The 16,492-nt window shown below is 43.3% G+C and overlaps 1 protein-coding gene across 11 annotated transcripts in view; it reads right to left on the reverse strand.

The window, feature by feature from the left end:
• Positions 1–16,492, reverse strand: part of LOC122541051 (multiple C2 and transmembrane domain-containing protein 2-like) — a 476,548-nt gene that overhangs the window by 322,800 nt on the left and 137,256 nt on the right. For all 11 annotated transcript variants that reach the window (XR_006309501.1, XM_043677545.1, XM_043677546.1 and 8 more), the window contains 2 exons: positions 5,644–5,703; positions 2,373–2,484 (listed from right to left, as the gene is read on the reverse strand). Coding sequence is in view for 10 of the 11 variants with exons in the window: in XM_043677545.1 (XP_043533480.1) it covers positions 2,373–2,484; positions 5,644–5,703 (172 nt within the window). In the remaining variant the exon portion in view is untranslated. The remainder of the gene's footprint in view (positions 1–2,372; positions 2,485–5,643; positions 5,704–16,492) is intronic.

The following is a 16,492-nucleotide window of genomic DNA, read 5'->3' on the forward strand; positions in this document are numbered from 1 at the left end:
CAATCCACCTAACCTGCACATCTTTGGACCGTGACAGGAAACCAGATCATCCAGAGGAAACCCACACGGACACAGGGAGAATGTTGCAAACATCACACAGACAGTTGCCCGAGGGTGGGATCGAACCTGGGTCCCTGGTACTGTGAGGCAGCAGCATTAACCACTGAGCCACCATGTCACCCAAAAACATCAGAAATGAAACTTCCTACTGTTCTAGGGATAATTTTACATTTTGACAATGGGATAAAATGGGTGATACCAATTCTGGACAGCTTCAGTTGAACTGAAAATTGCATTAGGCAGAAAAATTACATGATTCCAGTTTTAGACCAATCCCACAATCTAAAATTGTTCCCCACCCTTTGATACTTCACCGATCCTCGAGGTTGATTTCTTTTTAAAGTCGCATTTATTTAGAAAAAGGTCAGCAGTGAACACTGTTCATAGATCTGAAGTTTAACTAGTGCTAAGGTCCTGCAGCATTTCCCACGGGGGCAGGATCTGTGGAAATGTTGACTGAGACACCCAGCAGTCACACCTTGGTAAATCTGTTACATTCCTCGGTGTTGCAAAGGAAACTAGTTTTTCTACCGTTTGCTCAGATCATTTTGCTGGGTGACAAAGCCAACCAAGAATACCTCAGAGTTGCCATCTCAAGCTGGACCATAAACCGTGACTCCCCAACCAATGAAATGGCCTTTTCCTCTAACTCGCCAAGTCCTAATGAGGACAAGGACTCCTAAGCACAAAGGAGATCGAGGTAAAGATTTGATGGACGTTTCAAAATTATGAAAAGTTTGGAAAAGGCAGACGGAAAGGAATGGTTCTTCATATTACAACACTGTGAGGTACAGGTTTGACGTTTTGATTGAATGAATGATTTATTGTCACCTGTATTTTACAGTAAGGCCACAATAAAATACAGTGAAAAGCTTTAATTTGCCATCACGATACGGCGCCATTTTGGATAGCTTACGAATAAGGAAATAAAAGAAAGGTCTAGCTTGAAGAGAGTCCATCAGTCCTGAGCCAGCTCAGCACCATCAACAAGGCCTGCACCACCATCCCTCCTCCACTGCTTCACGGACCCAACCAGCGTCGAATCTCTCAATCCTCAGGAGCTATCATTTTGGGCCAACAGTGGAGAGGGAATGCGAGGAAGAAGCTGTTTTCGCACTGACCTGGAACTCACTGACCGAAAGGAGAGTGGGAGCAGAGCTGATGAATGATTTCTAAAGGAAAGTGGCTTTGAAGTAAATTAACATACCTGGCTCCAGCCAGCAAAAAGGATTGACTGGATTGCTCCAAACATAACAGAGAACACAAAAAGATAGGTACAGCTCAGCCCAAACCTTTATCCATTATTCTTCAAGAATGCACCTCAAATCAAGACCAATGTATCATTGTTAAGTAGCTTCATGTTGTTATTTGAAGTTAAGAAGGCATAAGCGATGGCTATCAATTGCCCGAACAGATACAAATACATAAGGAGCATTTGCAGGATGAGAGGAAATCAATTAATTTTTTTTTGATAAAATAATTTAAGATGCAAAAATCTTGATTTCTATTTCTCCCCCCTAACCTTGGTCACATCTCCTCACTTGGTCTCTCAGCTCTTTACCCATTTGTACACCTCACTGTTTCTCTTCAATTCAAGCCACAGACATATTCATCGTTCCACTTGAGAACTGCCCCACGCTCAGTTCTTCAGCTTTCTGCACTTGCTATCTCCTCAGTTCTTATCTAAGCCAAACACCACGCAGGTACGGCATGAATCTGCATGAATCCATGTAAATCTCTGTAAAACTATACAGAGGGTTTGTCAGTCTGACATAGCATCGGGACACAGACAGATTTCACACACTGTTTAAAAAGCTGAGCTCTCTTGAGAATGTAATTTAAAAGAAGTTCTGGGATTTGCATGTCAAAGAACAGAAACCAGCATATCCCATTATATATTAAAAAAAATGGAAGCTTTAGTCCCAGATTGTTTGCTGTATCACATCTCCATGACACTGGACTCCTTTGGCTACAAATTCTGTGAGCATGATCTTAACCTCCACAACCACCTGATGAAGGTGCAACGCTCCGAAAGCTAGTGCTTCCAAACAAACCTGTTGGATTATAACCTGGTGTTGTGCGATGTTTTTAGCTTTGACCACACAGATAGGTTGCCCAAATTATTTTCTTTCCAGCCAGTTCTCTACAACTAAGCTTGCTCCTGCCGACTGCCTGGGGAATAGGAGGAGGAGGAGACCACGCAGACAGTACTTCCACATTCAACCAATCCCCAGTGAGTCTCATTGCGCTTGCTGCTAGTTGAGTGTCCCGACACAGCCAGTTAGATTGAGCTACGAAACTCAGGATCTTACCACAGCGATCCCGGATTACCAGATTCCGTCCCTCTTTCAACTGGATGGTCAGAAGGTACGAGGGCAAACCACACGCAGAAGGTTCTCGACCTGGCTCTTCATGTTCGAAGGACTGCAATTAAAACATTTGTGTCACAAATACATCATACTTTAAAACAATTCAGATCTGAAGTTACAGGTTTAAAAGGATCCTACTTGCTTCACGCTTTAACGAGTCAAATAAAGACATGAAGCAACTTAAGACCTTAAAATCATAAGGCACAAGAGTGGAAGTAAGGCCATTCGGCCCATCGAGTCCACTCCACCAATTAATCATACTGATGGGCATTTTAACTCCAGTTACCCACACTCTCTTCGTAGCCCTTAATTCCTTACGAGATCAAGAACTTGTCAATCTCTGTCTTGAAGACATTTAACGTCCCAGACTCCACTGCGCTCCATGGCAATGAATTCCACAGCACCACCACTCTCTGGCTGAAGAAATGTCTCCGCATTTCTGTTCTAAATTGACCGTCTCTAATTCTAAGGCTGTGTCCACCGGTCCTAGTATCCCCGCCTGACGGAAACAACTTCCCAGCATCCACCCTTTCTAAGCCATGCATTATCTTGTAAGTTCCTATTAGATCTCCCCTCAACCTTCTAATGAATACAATCCCAGGATCCACAGCCGTTCACCATTCCAGGGATCATCTGTGTGAATTTCCGCTGGATTCACTTAACAATGTGATTTAACAATGAATCATTAACAGCGGTCTCAACTTCAGGTGCACAGGGAAGCTATCCTGGAGAATAACGAATAAAAGTCCAAGCTGAGCTGTGCCTATCTGTCATGCTCTCAGTTATGTCTGCAGCAACCTATTTGCTGCAGGTCCTATTTGCTGGCTGCATCCATTGGGGTGGCATGGTGGCTCAGTGGTTGGCACTGCTGCCTCACAGCGCCAGGGACCCAGGTTCTCTTCTACCCTTGGGTGACTATATAGAGTTTGCACATTCTCTGTGTCTTTGTGGGTTTCATTTGGCTGCTCAAGTTTCCTCCCACATTCTAAAGATATGCAGGTTAGGTGGACTGGCCATGGGAAATGCAGGGTTAAAGGGATTGGGTTGGTGGGTTTGGCTGGGACCTCTTTAGAGGGTCAGTACGGATGCAATGGGCCAAATGGCCTCTTCCTGCGCAGCCTGCATTCTATGATTTAACTCCCGTGTGCACTCACCTCTACAATATCAGGGACGAGCATGATGGCACCGTATTGCTGACCGGACTATATTTTGTCCCACGTTGATAGGCCAGGGCTAATTTGTGACCACAAAGATCAGTCTGTTATACCGTCTTAATTTCAGAACACTCATAGGCAGAGTGAACCACCTGTGGCTTCTTTGATCACAAAAGGAGAAACCCAGGATAGGGGATGGGTGGCAAAGCTGCTGAAATGACATCAAATTAGGACAAGTAGGAATTGAGGCAAAGTCAGCTTTGTATTTATTTGTCCACGGGATATTGTGTTGCTGGCTGGGTCAGCATTTAAGAGTGAGTCACATTGCAGAGGCTCTGGAGTCACATACAGGCTCGACCAAATAAAAATGGCAGATTCTCTTCCCTCAGTGATATTATTCTACAAGATGGGTTTTTACAGACTTTTTTTTCAATTGAATAAACCTCACCAGCTGGTGAGAATGCATGAACATTAGCCTAGGGTTCTGGATTACTAGGCCTGTGACATTATCACTACACCACCAGCTCCCTGGAAGATCTACAGAGTTGAAACACACAGAGAGGAGACAGTGGAGTAGGAGACACTGACTGGTTATGTAGCCCGACAATGTTAATGAGGATAAAGACAGATAATATCTCACGGTCGTGGTTAGAAAGAGTTTGAGCAGAGAGAGTAAGAGAAACCATTTCCTCTGCTTGGGGGAAGCCCAGAACAACAAGATATAACCATAAAACTACAGCACGTGTTCAGGGCTGATGATAGAAAGCACTTCTACACACGCAGGGTATGGAGAAGTTAGAAGAATGCTCTCTCATCCGCTATGATTGGATTAAGTGGTGAGTTCAGCTCAATAGGCAAAATGGCCGATCCTGTTAGAAAGTTCCTTCGTTCCCCGAGAAAGCTGTTGATGTTGGTTTATTCATGTCTCTAGGAATGAAGGCAAAGGCATTCCACAGCCCACAAAAGCAACTTTGACCTCTCCTTGGTTCCAGCTACTCTCCGAAGTATAAAATTATTTGGAGATCGATTCTTAGACAAAAGCAAAGTGCTTTTCTGCAATTTTCTTTCAGATTTCACCACTGTGGATACCTCAGCGTTTTGTTATGGTTACCCAATCTACCTCTCAGAGCTACCATGTGAGAAAAGTCATCCTTCACCTGCTGTGACTTTGTTCCCACTGCTTCCTGCCACAAGGTTCCATGAGGCCCACTGTAGATGTCTTCCTTTAGGAAGAAGCTAGGAAATGTTTAGGCTGCATTTCTCCAATGAATCCACACAGGGGATTGTGTATGGGGGGTGATAAAGTTCGTATGTCCTCTACACAAAGTGCAGGCTCACAAAGATTCATTCCCAATTGGTTCTCATTCCAGTAAGATAGTCTACACTGAAGCAAAATTGAAACTGCCTGTTCTGAGTGAAACAGCCAGATAACATAAACAAAAGATACACTGACCACACCTCTGCTTCCTCCGTACCTTCCCCCCGCTAACTCTTCCTGCTCACTACCCACTCGCTGCTAAAGTCAAACCCACTCAGGTGAAAACCTTCAGTTCCTGACAGAACTACAGAATGTAGAAAAGTGCGGTGCTGGAAAAGCATCCGAGGATTCCCGATGAAGGGCTTGTGCCCGAAACGTTGATTCTCTTGCTCCTCGGATGCCGCCTGACCTGCTGTGCTTTTCCAGCAAGACATCTTCGACTCTGACCTCCAGGATCTGCAGTCCTCACTTTCTACAGAATGTACAAGGCAACCTCTGGTTTTGACTGGACATCTGGCTCCTCCTGTTAGAGGTGGCTTAGTGGGAAAACTCTGACCTGGCAGCTCCACCAAAGCAAGCTAAATTCTCCAAAATATTAATTGTGTAAAAGTCAAGTCCTGTGTTTTTAACTAAAAATTTAGCCTTAGAATCCCAAATTTTATATACATCTCCTAGAATTTACTTGAATTGAAATAATCTTGAGAAGAATTTGATATAAACGTGTTCAAACATCGATGTCAATAACATTTCATTCTAAGCTAAGGAACTTTAATTTCTTCAGCAATTAAACACAAGCATTTACCTGTTCGAGGAACTGTGAACTCTGCGATGATTCGAGGTCAGTGCTTTCACTGAGATCATCCTGAAAGATAAAAGGTTCAGTTTAGTTACATGAAGGACACCACATTAAACATTCCCCAGCAGCACCAAGCCCAATACTAACAGTCACGGTGACAAGAAGAAACAACAACAGAAACTGCTGGAAAAGCTCTGCAGGTCTGGCAGCATCTATGGAGAGAAATCAGAGTTAACGTTTCAAAAAATTAACCTTTTTTTGTGGTTTTTATTAAGGTGACAATGAGTATTGAGAGATGATAAATGGGTTATTAACTTAAAAAGCCAACTGCACAGACTTGAGGTGTAATGGTTTTTTTTTATTGGAGCAAACATCCTTCTAACTAAGTGCATTAGATCAGAGTTCCATCAAATCTAGTACTTCACTTTGTACAAATACAATTTTAATAGGATACCCTTACTATTAATAGAGTTGATTTGCTACTATCTGCTGCTCAACAAAAATGAAAAATACAAATAATATCTGAGGAGTAAATTGCAATGGCATTGATCTTGTTGTAATGGCATTGGGCACCGTGCTCACTCGTAAACTTGGCACAGCCACTCAGTGCCGCGGATAATCATCAATGTCAGCAGGCAAGTCTGTTTACAGGAAAAGACAATGCTACACTTCACTGCCACAAAGATCCCGAACTTCACCTGACGAAGGAGCAGCGCTCCAAAATCTTGCGATTTAAAATAAACCTGCGGGCCCGACTATAACCTGGTGTCATGTAACCTCTGACTTTGTCCACCCCAGTCCAACACTGGCACCTCCACATCATGGCTACCACCATGGAGATAGATAGTGCCTTGGTGAGGCCACACCGAGATTATCGTGTGTATTTATGATCTCCTTTTCTAAGGAAGGATGCTCTAGCTCTCGAGGGAGTGCAGCAAAGGTTTCCCAGGCTGATTCCGGAGATGGTGGGACTGACGTACGAGGAGAGATTGACTCGGTTAGGATTGTTTTCACTGGGGTTCGGGGGGGGGGGGGGAGATATTACAGACACTTAAAATATTCTAACAGGACTAGACTGGGTGGGTGTATCCAGAACCAGTTGTCACAGTCTGAGGATTTGAGATAGACTATTTAGGATGGAGATGAGGAGACATTTCTTCACCCAAAGCGTGGGGAGCCTGTGCAATTCATCACCACAGGAAGTAGTTGATGCCAAAGCATTGAATGGATTCAAGAGGTGGCTTGATAAAGCAACTGGGGCAAACCGGATCTAAGATTATGGGGAGAAAGTGGGATCAGGCTATTGAGTTGGACGATCAGCCATAATCGTGATGAATGGCAGAGCAGGCTCGAAGAGCTGAATGGTCTCCTCTTTCTCCTATCTTCTATGTTCCTATGACACCGTAAACTGCCGGCTCAAAGCGGAGAGGATCTCCAAGAATATTGACAGACTTCACCTGACAAAGGTGCAGCGCTTCGAAAGCTTGTGATTTCAAATGAACCTGTTACACTGTAACTTGGTGTCGTGTGACTTCTTGGAGAAAGTGAGGACTGCAGACGAGGACTGACGAGTGTGGTGCTGGAAAAGCACAGCTGGTCAGGCGGCATCTGAGGAGCAGGAGAATCGATGTTTCAGGCGTAAGCCCTTCATCAGGATCCCAGTAGCAGGTGCCTGCTCTATGTAGCTATTCTGTCACACTGGACCATTTCTGTACCACCTTCACAGTCCACTGCAAATCGCTCTTGACGTCCATCTTCGGGCTGCTCTCCAATTTGCCTTCAAGAAAATCTCTGTCGGTTTTCACCTCCGATCAGTGGGAACATTGACAGTTTATCCAATGCACAGAGAGTACTGCACTCCAGCAACGTGAATGCTTAGTTCAACGGACAATCATCAGGCCATGCAAGCTCAAGAAAATTCAATTAATAAAACAGCAGTAAAAGCAGAATGTGTAGATACAAGACCAGACCGTCCAGTCCCTCATTCCATCAATCACTTAACCTGTGCCTCAGCACCTTTCACCCAATATTGCTCCTTCTCCTTCAACCATTGCCTGTGAAAAATCCCTCCACCTCAGTTTTCATCAACACCCAGAATCCAAAGCTTTTGAGGCAGGGTGGGGCAGGACACCCCCATATTTCCGCAGTCGAGGAATCACTCCCCAATTTCTCTCCTGAAACACCAACCTCAAATTGTAAAATTCTGGATTTCCCCAGACAGAACTTGCATTTATAAAGGACTTTCTACCATCACTAGCCATTTCAAAGACTTTGCCCACCAACTGTACTGCTATCGTTTAGGAAATGTGGCAGTCAATTTGCACGCAGCAAGCTCTCCAATCTGATAAAGACCAGATGGTCAGTTTCTTCTTTGAAACATCAATTGAGGAATCAATACTGGGCAGAACTCTGGGCTAACTTCTGTGCTCTTCTTAAAAATAGTGCAAACATCTTATCACAATACCAAAAAGATTCAACCCTTCTTCCCAGCAATATCCTTTACTGACACTCTATCCCAGTGAGGTATCACTCTTTAATTTCTTCCTAAATTCACATTCCTATCAGTAAACTGTGCACACTCACTCAGATATGACATTTGCTGTCTCTCCCCAACAGTCTCAGACACAAGCTAACTCACTGAAATTTCCTCACTGATCACTAGGGCAAAATATACATGGCTCTTGTGTAGTTAGTTTGAGGTTCCTAAACAGATGGAATAGACATTTTGTCCTTCAAGCTGAAGTTGTTTCTGGCCTCTCCCCCCACCCACACTGGCTCACAAAAGCTCAACTTAGTAAATCAGCTATTCTGTCTCTAGATTGTTTGTCTACTCATTCAGCTCAAGTCACATGATTTCTTGAAATTACTGTTTAAGCTCACCATTGTTTAAAAAAAAATTGTGACCATTTTAAAAGGAACATCACCTTCAAAACCCATCTACTTCTCAAGTCTACCTGCCATCTTTCAACGTTCATCCTTCTCGCAAGAAAATGATTAAAGGTAGTCATGTGTACCATCTAAAAGGTGCACTGCAGTAAATCACCTGAGCATTTTCAACAGTATGTTCCAAATCCATGAATTCCACCACCAAGAAATGGCAGCTGGGTCAGCATTGCTGCCTCATAGTGCCAGGGACCCAGGTTGAATTCCACCCTCGGGCGACTGTCTGTGTGGGGTTTGCACATTCTCTCTGTGTTTAGTGTGTTTCTGCCGGGTGCTCCGGTTTCCTCTCACAGTTCAAAGATGTACAAGTTAGGTGGATTGGCCATGCTAAATTGCCTGTAGTGTCCAGGGATGTTAGGTGGATTAGCCATGAGAAATGCAAGGATAGGGTGGGGGTGGGTACAGGTGGGGAGTTCTTCGGAAGGTCTCAATGGGTCGAATACCCTGCATCCACACTGGAAGGATTGTATGATTCTACTTTAGAAGCTTAACGTTCCCAAATTCTAAAGATATAAGCCATTTCTATCCAGTTCAACAAAGACCTGGTGGCAGAAAAAAAAGTTCAGGAAATGAATAGGGAATCCTAAGTAGCCAACTGGTTCATTGGTACCGTTCAGGAAAGGATGACCCCTGCTATCCTTACTCCCTAATCTAACTTCTGTCGCACATCAAAATGGTGGAATCTTAGTTACAGTCTAGTCTAGCGAGTCAGTCATAATAATTACAGCCTGTCAACTTAGCAAAATCACTAAATACTTCAAACAGAGATGAAGAGAATTTTTTTTTTCTCGTGTTCTGAAAGACTTTGGAACTCTTTGCCTCAAAAAGGTGGAGAAGGTGAGGTCATTAAATATTTTTAAGGCAGTGGTTGATAGATTCCAGTGCAAACACGATGGGCTGAATGGCCTCCCTCTAACAGTTCTATAATTCTGTGACACTACTTACCCAGGAGAATCTTGGGTAGATGAGGATGTGGAATTCAAAACACGAATAGTTCAACCATGATATTATAGAAAGGTAGAGTTGACCCAAGGGCTTCATGGTCTCCTTCTACCTAGGACATAGAACATTACAATGCAGTACAGGCCCCCTGGCCTTCGATGTTGCGTCGACCTGTGAAACCAAACTAAAGCACATCTAACCTACACTATTCCATTATCATCCATGTGTTTATCCAATGACCACTTAAATGTCCTTAAGGTTGTCGAGTCTACTACTGTTGCAGGCAGGGCATGCCATGCTGTTACTATTCTCTGAGTAAAGAAATTACCCCTGACACGTGTCCTGTACCTATCACCCCTCAATTATATTTTCCATCTATGTATGTCTAAAACAAAGGAAAGGTGGAGTTTTCCACCCCCAACACTATCACCCACATGATGACAATGGGTCAGTCAAGATCTTTAATAATCGCAGGCCTGGACTCCCAGCCTCAAGGTGAAGCCCAGTGCAGTCTGGTTTGAAAAGACTGTTTTCTTTTATCTTTATTTTTCAATATTTTTTGCCTCAGAATCTATACTTGAGAATCTGTAGTTATGTACCTTGGTACCTAAGCTGGCACTGAAAGTGCAAACCTTTCATTGTGCTCACATGAATACATGTGACAATAAAGCTAATTCTAATCAAGTAATGTTCCGATGAGAGTTAGCTGAAAATTTGATTTAAAGAGATGGATCTTAAGAAACTTCCTTAAAAATTCTGGGGGCAGCTCGAGAACGAGTGATAAATGCCAACCTCAGTAACAATGCGGACATCTCATGGATGAGCAAAGAAATAAGAGTGATGAACATTATAATCCAGGACTACAGTTCTGAGCAAAAGTGAATGAGACATTACAAAGAACCTCTTATGAAAACAAGATTACTTCTCAGATGTCAGTTTGACGCTCTGTAACAAAAAGACACTTCTTCTGTTCTACTTCCCCAAAGAGACATTCCAACCTCACAGACTGATCAAAAAAAACATTATCTTCCCATCAGCCCGGACAGGCTGACATGTGCAGCAGTAGGTGTGGAGGTAGAGAACATCACAGATCACACCAATTCTAACAGCTACTAATGCAACTCCTCTGGGGCCTGTGCTCATGCCTATACAGACTATAATATCCCCTTCTTGTAGGACAATGACAAAATGGATTCAAAGGAGCCAAAACAGTCTCTAGATTAATATTAAAGCTGCTCGACCCTAGGGATTTCAAGACTAGGTGGCATATTTTTAAGGAGAAGAAGATTTATAAAAGACATGAGGGACAACTTTTTTTTTAAACACAGGGAATGGTTCGCGTGTGGAATGAACTTCCAAAAGAAGTGGTGGATGCGGGTATAGTTACAACATTTAAAAGACATTTGGATAAGTACACGAATAAGAAATGTTTGTAGGGATATGGACCATGCACAATCAGGTGGGACTAGTTTAGTTTGGGATCACGGTCGGCATGGACTGATTGGACCGAAAGGTCTGTTTCCATGTTGTCTGACTCTATGATTCTATAAATGAATTCCTTTTGACAGCTGTAATTGGCCAGTTATTGAACAAGCTGAAAATGGTCAGCTTACAGGATGTGGAGAAGTTTGGAGTGCTGACCCTGGTGGCATCCATATTTGAGCAGCACTGCAATGGTGTGCTGTTGTGGAATGGACTCCACGGAGTGAAAGGTTATAAGAAACACGACCCAAGGTCTCCAGTGCACATCGGTCAACCCGAGCAGTAAACCAACACTCCAGCTGTCCCTTTCTTCCCCAAATGAGACTGTCCCGTAGATTCACTCACTGTACAGCGCCCCTCAAAGTCTATTCCCGTGGCCATGTTGCCATATTTCTAATGTTACTGACACGGCCAATCTCCCATAGTTGGCCACAAGGTGTTGCTGAATTGCAAATCCTGCATTCACTCACCAGGAAGCTGGATGAGAGGGAACTTCATCAAGTATCCCATCAATGGAGAAGTTAACTAAAATAGATATAACTACAGTTTTACAAGGTGAAGCGGGGTGGCACGGTGGCTCAGTGGTTAGCACTGCTGCCTCACAGCATCAGGGACCCAGGTTCAATTCCACCTCCCAGGTGACTGTGCAAACGCCATACAGGCACTCTCCCAGTGTGTGCGTTGGTTTCCTCTGGGTAGTCTGGTTTCCTCTCACAGTCCAAAAATGTACAGGTTAGGTGGAGTGGCTATGCTAAAGTGTCCCTAGTGTCCAGGGATGTACAGGCTGGGTGGATTAGAAAGGAAATGGCTGGGGCCCTGACAGATTTTTTTTTGCATCCTTAAACACAGGTGAGGTGCCGGAGGACTTCGAGAGTTGCTCATGTTGTCCCCCAGTACAAGAAGGGTAGTAGGGATATTCCAGGTAACAACAGACCAGTGAGTCTGATGTCAGTGGTGGGAAGGTTGCTGGAAAAGGTACTGAGGGATAAAATTTATTTATATTTGGAAAAGAATGTGCTTATCAGTGATAAGCAACCTGGTTTGTGCAGGGGAGATTGTGCCTTACCAACTTAATAGAGTTCTTTGAGGAAGTGACCAAGTTGATAAATGAAGGAAGGGTTGTAGATGTCATATACATGGACTTTAGTCAGGCGTTTAACAAGGTTCCCCATGGTAGACTAATGGAGAAAGTGAAGTCACATGGTATTTCTAGCTAGGTGGATAAAGAACTGGTTGAGCGACAGGAGACAGAGAGTAGTACTTGAAGGGAGTTTCTTGAAATGGAGAAAGGTGACCAGTGGTTTTCCACAGGGATCAGTGTTGGGACCACTGCTGTTTGTGATAAATGATCTGGAAGAGGGCACTATTGGTATGATCAGAAAGTTTACAGATGACAAAAAGATTGGTGGAGTAGCAGAAAACATAGGGGACTGTCAAAGAATACATGAGAATATAGATAGACTGATGAGTTGGGCGGAAAAGTGGCAGATGGAGTTCAATCCAGGCAGATGTGAGGTGATGCATTTTGGGAAGTCTAATTCTAGAGCGAATCATACAGTAAATGGAAGAGCTTTGGGAAAAGTTGATGGGCAGAGAGATCCAGGAGTTCAGGTCCATTGTACCCTGAAGGTTGCTGCACAGGTGGATAGAGTGGTCAAGAAGGCATACGGTATACGTGCCTTCATCAGACGGGGTATAAGAGCTGGCAGGTCATGTTAAAGTTGTACAAGACATTGGTTTGGCCGCATTTAGAATACTGGTGAGGGATTCAATAACGAGAGGTCATGCTTTCAATGTGAGAGGTGGAAAGTTTAAGGAGGATACACGCGGTAAGTACTTTACACAGAGGGTGGTAGGCACTTGGAACGTATTGCCAGCAGAGGTGGTAGAGGCAGGCATGGTAGATTCATTTAAGATGCATCTGGACAGATGCATGAGAAGGTGGGATACAGATGCTTAGGAATTGGGCGACAGGTTTAGACAGTGGATTTGGATCAGCTCAGGTTTGGAGGGCCGAAGGGCCTGTTCCTGGGCTGTAAATTTTCTTTGTTCTTTGTTCTTTGATTAGCCATGGGAAATGCAGGGTTACAGGGATAGGCTGGGAGGGGCTGGGTCTGGATGGGATGCTTTTCGGAGCTTTGGTATGCACCTGATGGGCTAAATGGCCTACCTCTACACTCTAGGTATTCTATGATTCCACTTCAAAGCAGAGGGTTCCATAACAGTACACATATCATATAATACTTGGAAAAGCATTGGTCTGGAAGCACAGAATCCCAAACTGGCTCACCCGAACCGGAACCAACCCCCACTCCACTGAGGGAGCTCCTTGGAATCGATTTGAGGGACGCTGTCCAGCGAGTAAAAAAACTCTGCACTTAATAAAGCCCATCTCTAGATTTCCTGTTTACACTGTACACAAGATCGGGATGAGGGTCCAAAGTTTAATGCATATTTTTCCTGGAAGGACTGATTTTACAAACCTTTGCAGACCAGAACTCAAGCTGCTGGAAAACTGTGGGATGGAGGTGCCCATGCAGTTCCAACCTCGTCTCATGACTTGAGCATGTAATCTTAAATTGCAAGACAGCACAATCCTGAGGGACAGCTGCCTCGTCAGAAATGTCAGCTTGCTAGGTCAATCTGAAGGCCACATTTGCAATTCAGGGAAAGACGGAGTCGTGGGGCCTGTTTCCATGGCTCTTCGGCCCAATTTGCCCATCCTGCCCAGATTTAACAATTAAACTAGTCCCATTTGCCTGCATTTGGTCCACATCCCTCCATACCTATCCTGTCCATGTACCTTGCGAAATGTTTCTTAAATGACAAAATTTTACTCGCCTCCACCATTACCTCTGGCTACCCACTGCAAAACACTGTGAAACAATGGACCCCTCACACTTTACACCTATGGCCCCCCCAGATTTAGACTCACCCACCATGGGGAGAAGCTGTTAGCTATCTATCGTATCCATGCCTCTCATGATTTCATACACCTGTACAAAGTCATGCCTCAGTGTCCTACGCGCCTGGGGAAAAAAGTCCCAGCCTATCCGGCCTCTCCTTAGAACTCAAACCTTCCAGTTTAGGTAGCATCTTGGTAAATCTTTTCTATCATAGAGTGACCAGAACTACACACATTGTTCCAAACGTGGCCTGACCAATGTCTTGTATTTGCAGGGTTTTTTTTGTTTGAAAAAGGGAACAAAGTATTTAGCCCATTCATCAAAACATGGAATTCAATCACAGTCACAACAATATGAAATCAATGTTGATGTTTTTCTGACGCAACAATCATTTCCATTAAAAATGCTTTGAATATATAATTTAACAATAATGCAATCCAGTGTTAAAACTCATACAATACCAGGTAACAGTCCAATGGATTTATTGGAAGCACTAGCTCTCGAGGCACAGCTCCTTCGTCTAGTAGCTGTAGAACAGGACCATATGACACAGAATTTACAGTGAAAGATCAAAGTGTCATACAACTGATGCAAAGTATTGAACAAAGCTAGATTGCTGTTATGGCTTTAATTACTTAGAATGGGATTTCAAAAGATTACCCATCAGGAAGATGAGTTTGATCTTATTTATTCTTATGAAGGTGTAAGGGGTATTGTAACTTTAAGAAAACTGATGGACTTAGCAAGAACACGGAGTACTTGAGAATTTACAATGTAACATTTAATCCAGCAGCTAGCAGTATCCAGGTTGTTATGAGACAAAAAAACAAATTCAAATTCAGCCAATCAGTTTAAATTATGCCCCCAAGATAATAACCTCCAATCAAGTTTGAATTTAGTATTTTGACAATATTAAGCCAAACAAAACAAGCTGATGTTTTGGGGTATAAGACTGGGAAAAGTTGAACAGTTGGAGGAGAACTGCCCAACCACCAGCATGTGCAGACTTACCAAAGAATAGCTCTTTTAAAAGGTACCTTTATCGATCAATGACCTATGAAACAGAAATCCCTAAGAAGAAAAGAAGACAGAGGAAGATATAAAGAGAAGGTTCGACAGCTGGCTGGTTTTGAAATTTTAATTTTAATTGGGGTTTTATTGGACCAGTATTGTAGAAGGGAAAGTAAAAGATAAATGAGAGAAAGGAGTTGTAAATAGTTGTTAGTTAATATTTACGTTAGACTTAAAGAATAAAGTTCTTAATTGTTTTTGTACTTTAAATAGTGACTTTTGGGATAGTTCTTTGCATCTCGTCCCAATAGATTATATTATAGATTATAGATTACAGCAGGGGTTAAATCATTTCTGTGTTGCAGGTTTAAATTGGCGGGGTGGGGGGTTAATGCCGTTACATTATATACTAAAATCTCCCAGTCTCCTACATTACAACCTTGACTATACTTCAATCAAACTATGAAGTGCTTGGGACAGGAAAGCATTCATTCTTCCACAGCTAATTCCCACAAGGCATTACTTTTTTACTTAGATTAGATTTAGATTACTTAGATTACTTAGTGTGGAAACAGGCCCTTCGGCCCAACAAGTCCACACCGACTGTCCGAAGCGCAACCCACCCAGACCCATTCCCCTACATTTACCCCTTCACCTAACACTACGGGCAATTTAGCATGGCCAATTCACCTAACCTGCACATTTTTGGATTGATGGAGGAAACCGGAGCACCCGGAGGAAACCCACACAGACACGGGGAGAATGTGCAAATTCCACACAGTGAGTCACCCGAGGCTGGAATTGAACCCGGGTCTCTGACGCTGTGAGGCAGCAGTGCTAACTACTGTGCCACCATGCCGCCCCCAAACCTATATTCCCATTTTAAGTGATTAAAGACTGAACATCAATCCACATTTGTTCAATTGAATCAGTTGAATGACAATTTGATCTTTTAGTAAAAATTCTATGTCCTATGATTCTGCCCCACTAGCTACCTCCCAAACCTTGTGCTTTCAAATAAACCTGTTGGACTATAACCTGGTGTTGTGTGATTTTTAACTTCATCCACCCCCTTCCAACACCAGCACCTCCACATCATGTAATCCAATGTGTAACAGTGGTATTTTCTTCTGGTTTGAACCAGATAGCATGGCTTTGAAACATGGTCTTGGTTGTGTGTGGGGGTATAATGTGCATCCCTTGTTTCAGATCAACAAGGCCTAAAAATCACCTCAATATTGGGCCCCAAATAATGGAGCCTGCTGGACACAAACAGCAACTAGAGGATGGAAGTCAGAATTGCCAATATGGATGAAGAGGAGCTCTTGTCAGAGAAGTCATTCTGAAACCCAACAGCACAGAAGGAGACTCAACCCATCATGCAAATGTCAGCTGTTTGAAGTAGCAAGCCAATTGGACATACTCCCCCGATCTTTCCCTTTAGCCTTGCAAATTATTCCTTTTCAAATATTGATCCAATTCACTTTTGAAAGTTACTTGCGAATCTGCTTCCACCATCTGTTCAGCCACTGGATTCCAGATAATCAGAAATCACAGACATTTCTCCTCAT

This window comes from Chiloscyllium plagiosum, chromosome 36 (assembly GCF_004010195.1).
Source record: "Chiloscyllium plagiosum isolate BGI_BamShark_2017 chromosome 36, ASM401019v2, whole genome shotgun sequence".
Classification (NCBI taxonomy): domain Eukaryota; kingdom Metazoa; phylum Chordata; class Chondrichthyes; order Orectolobiformes; family Hemiscylliidae; genus Chiloscyllium; species Chiloscyllium plagiosum.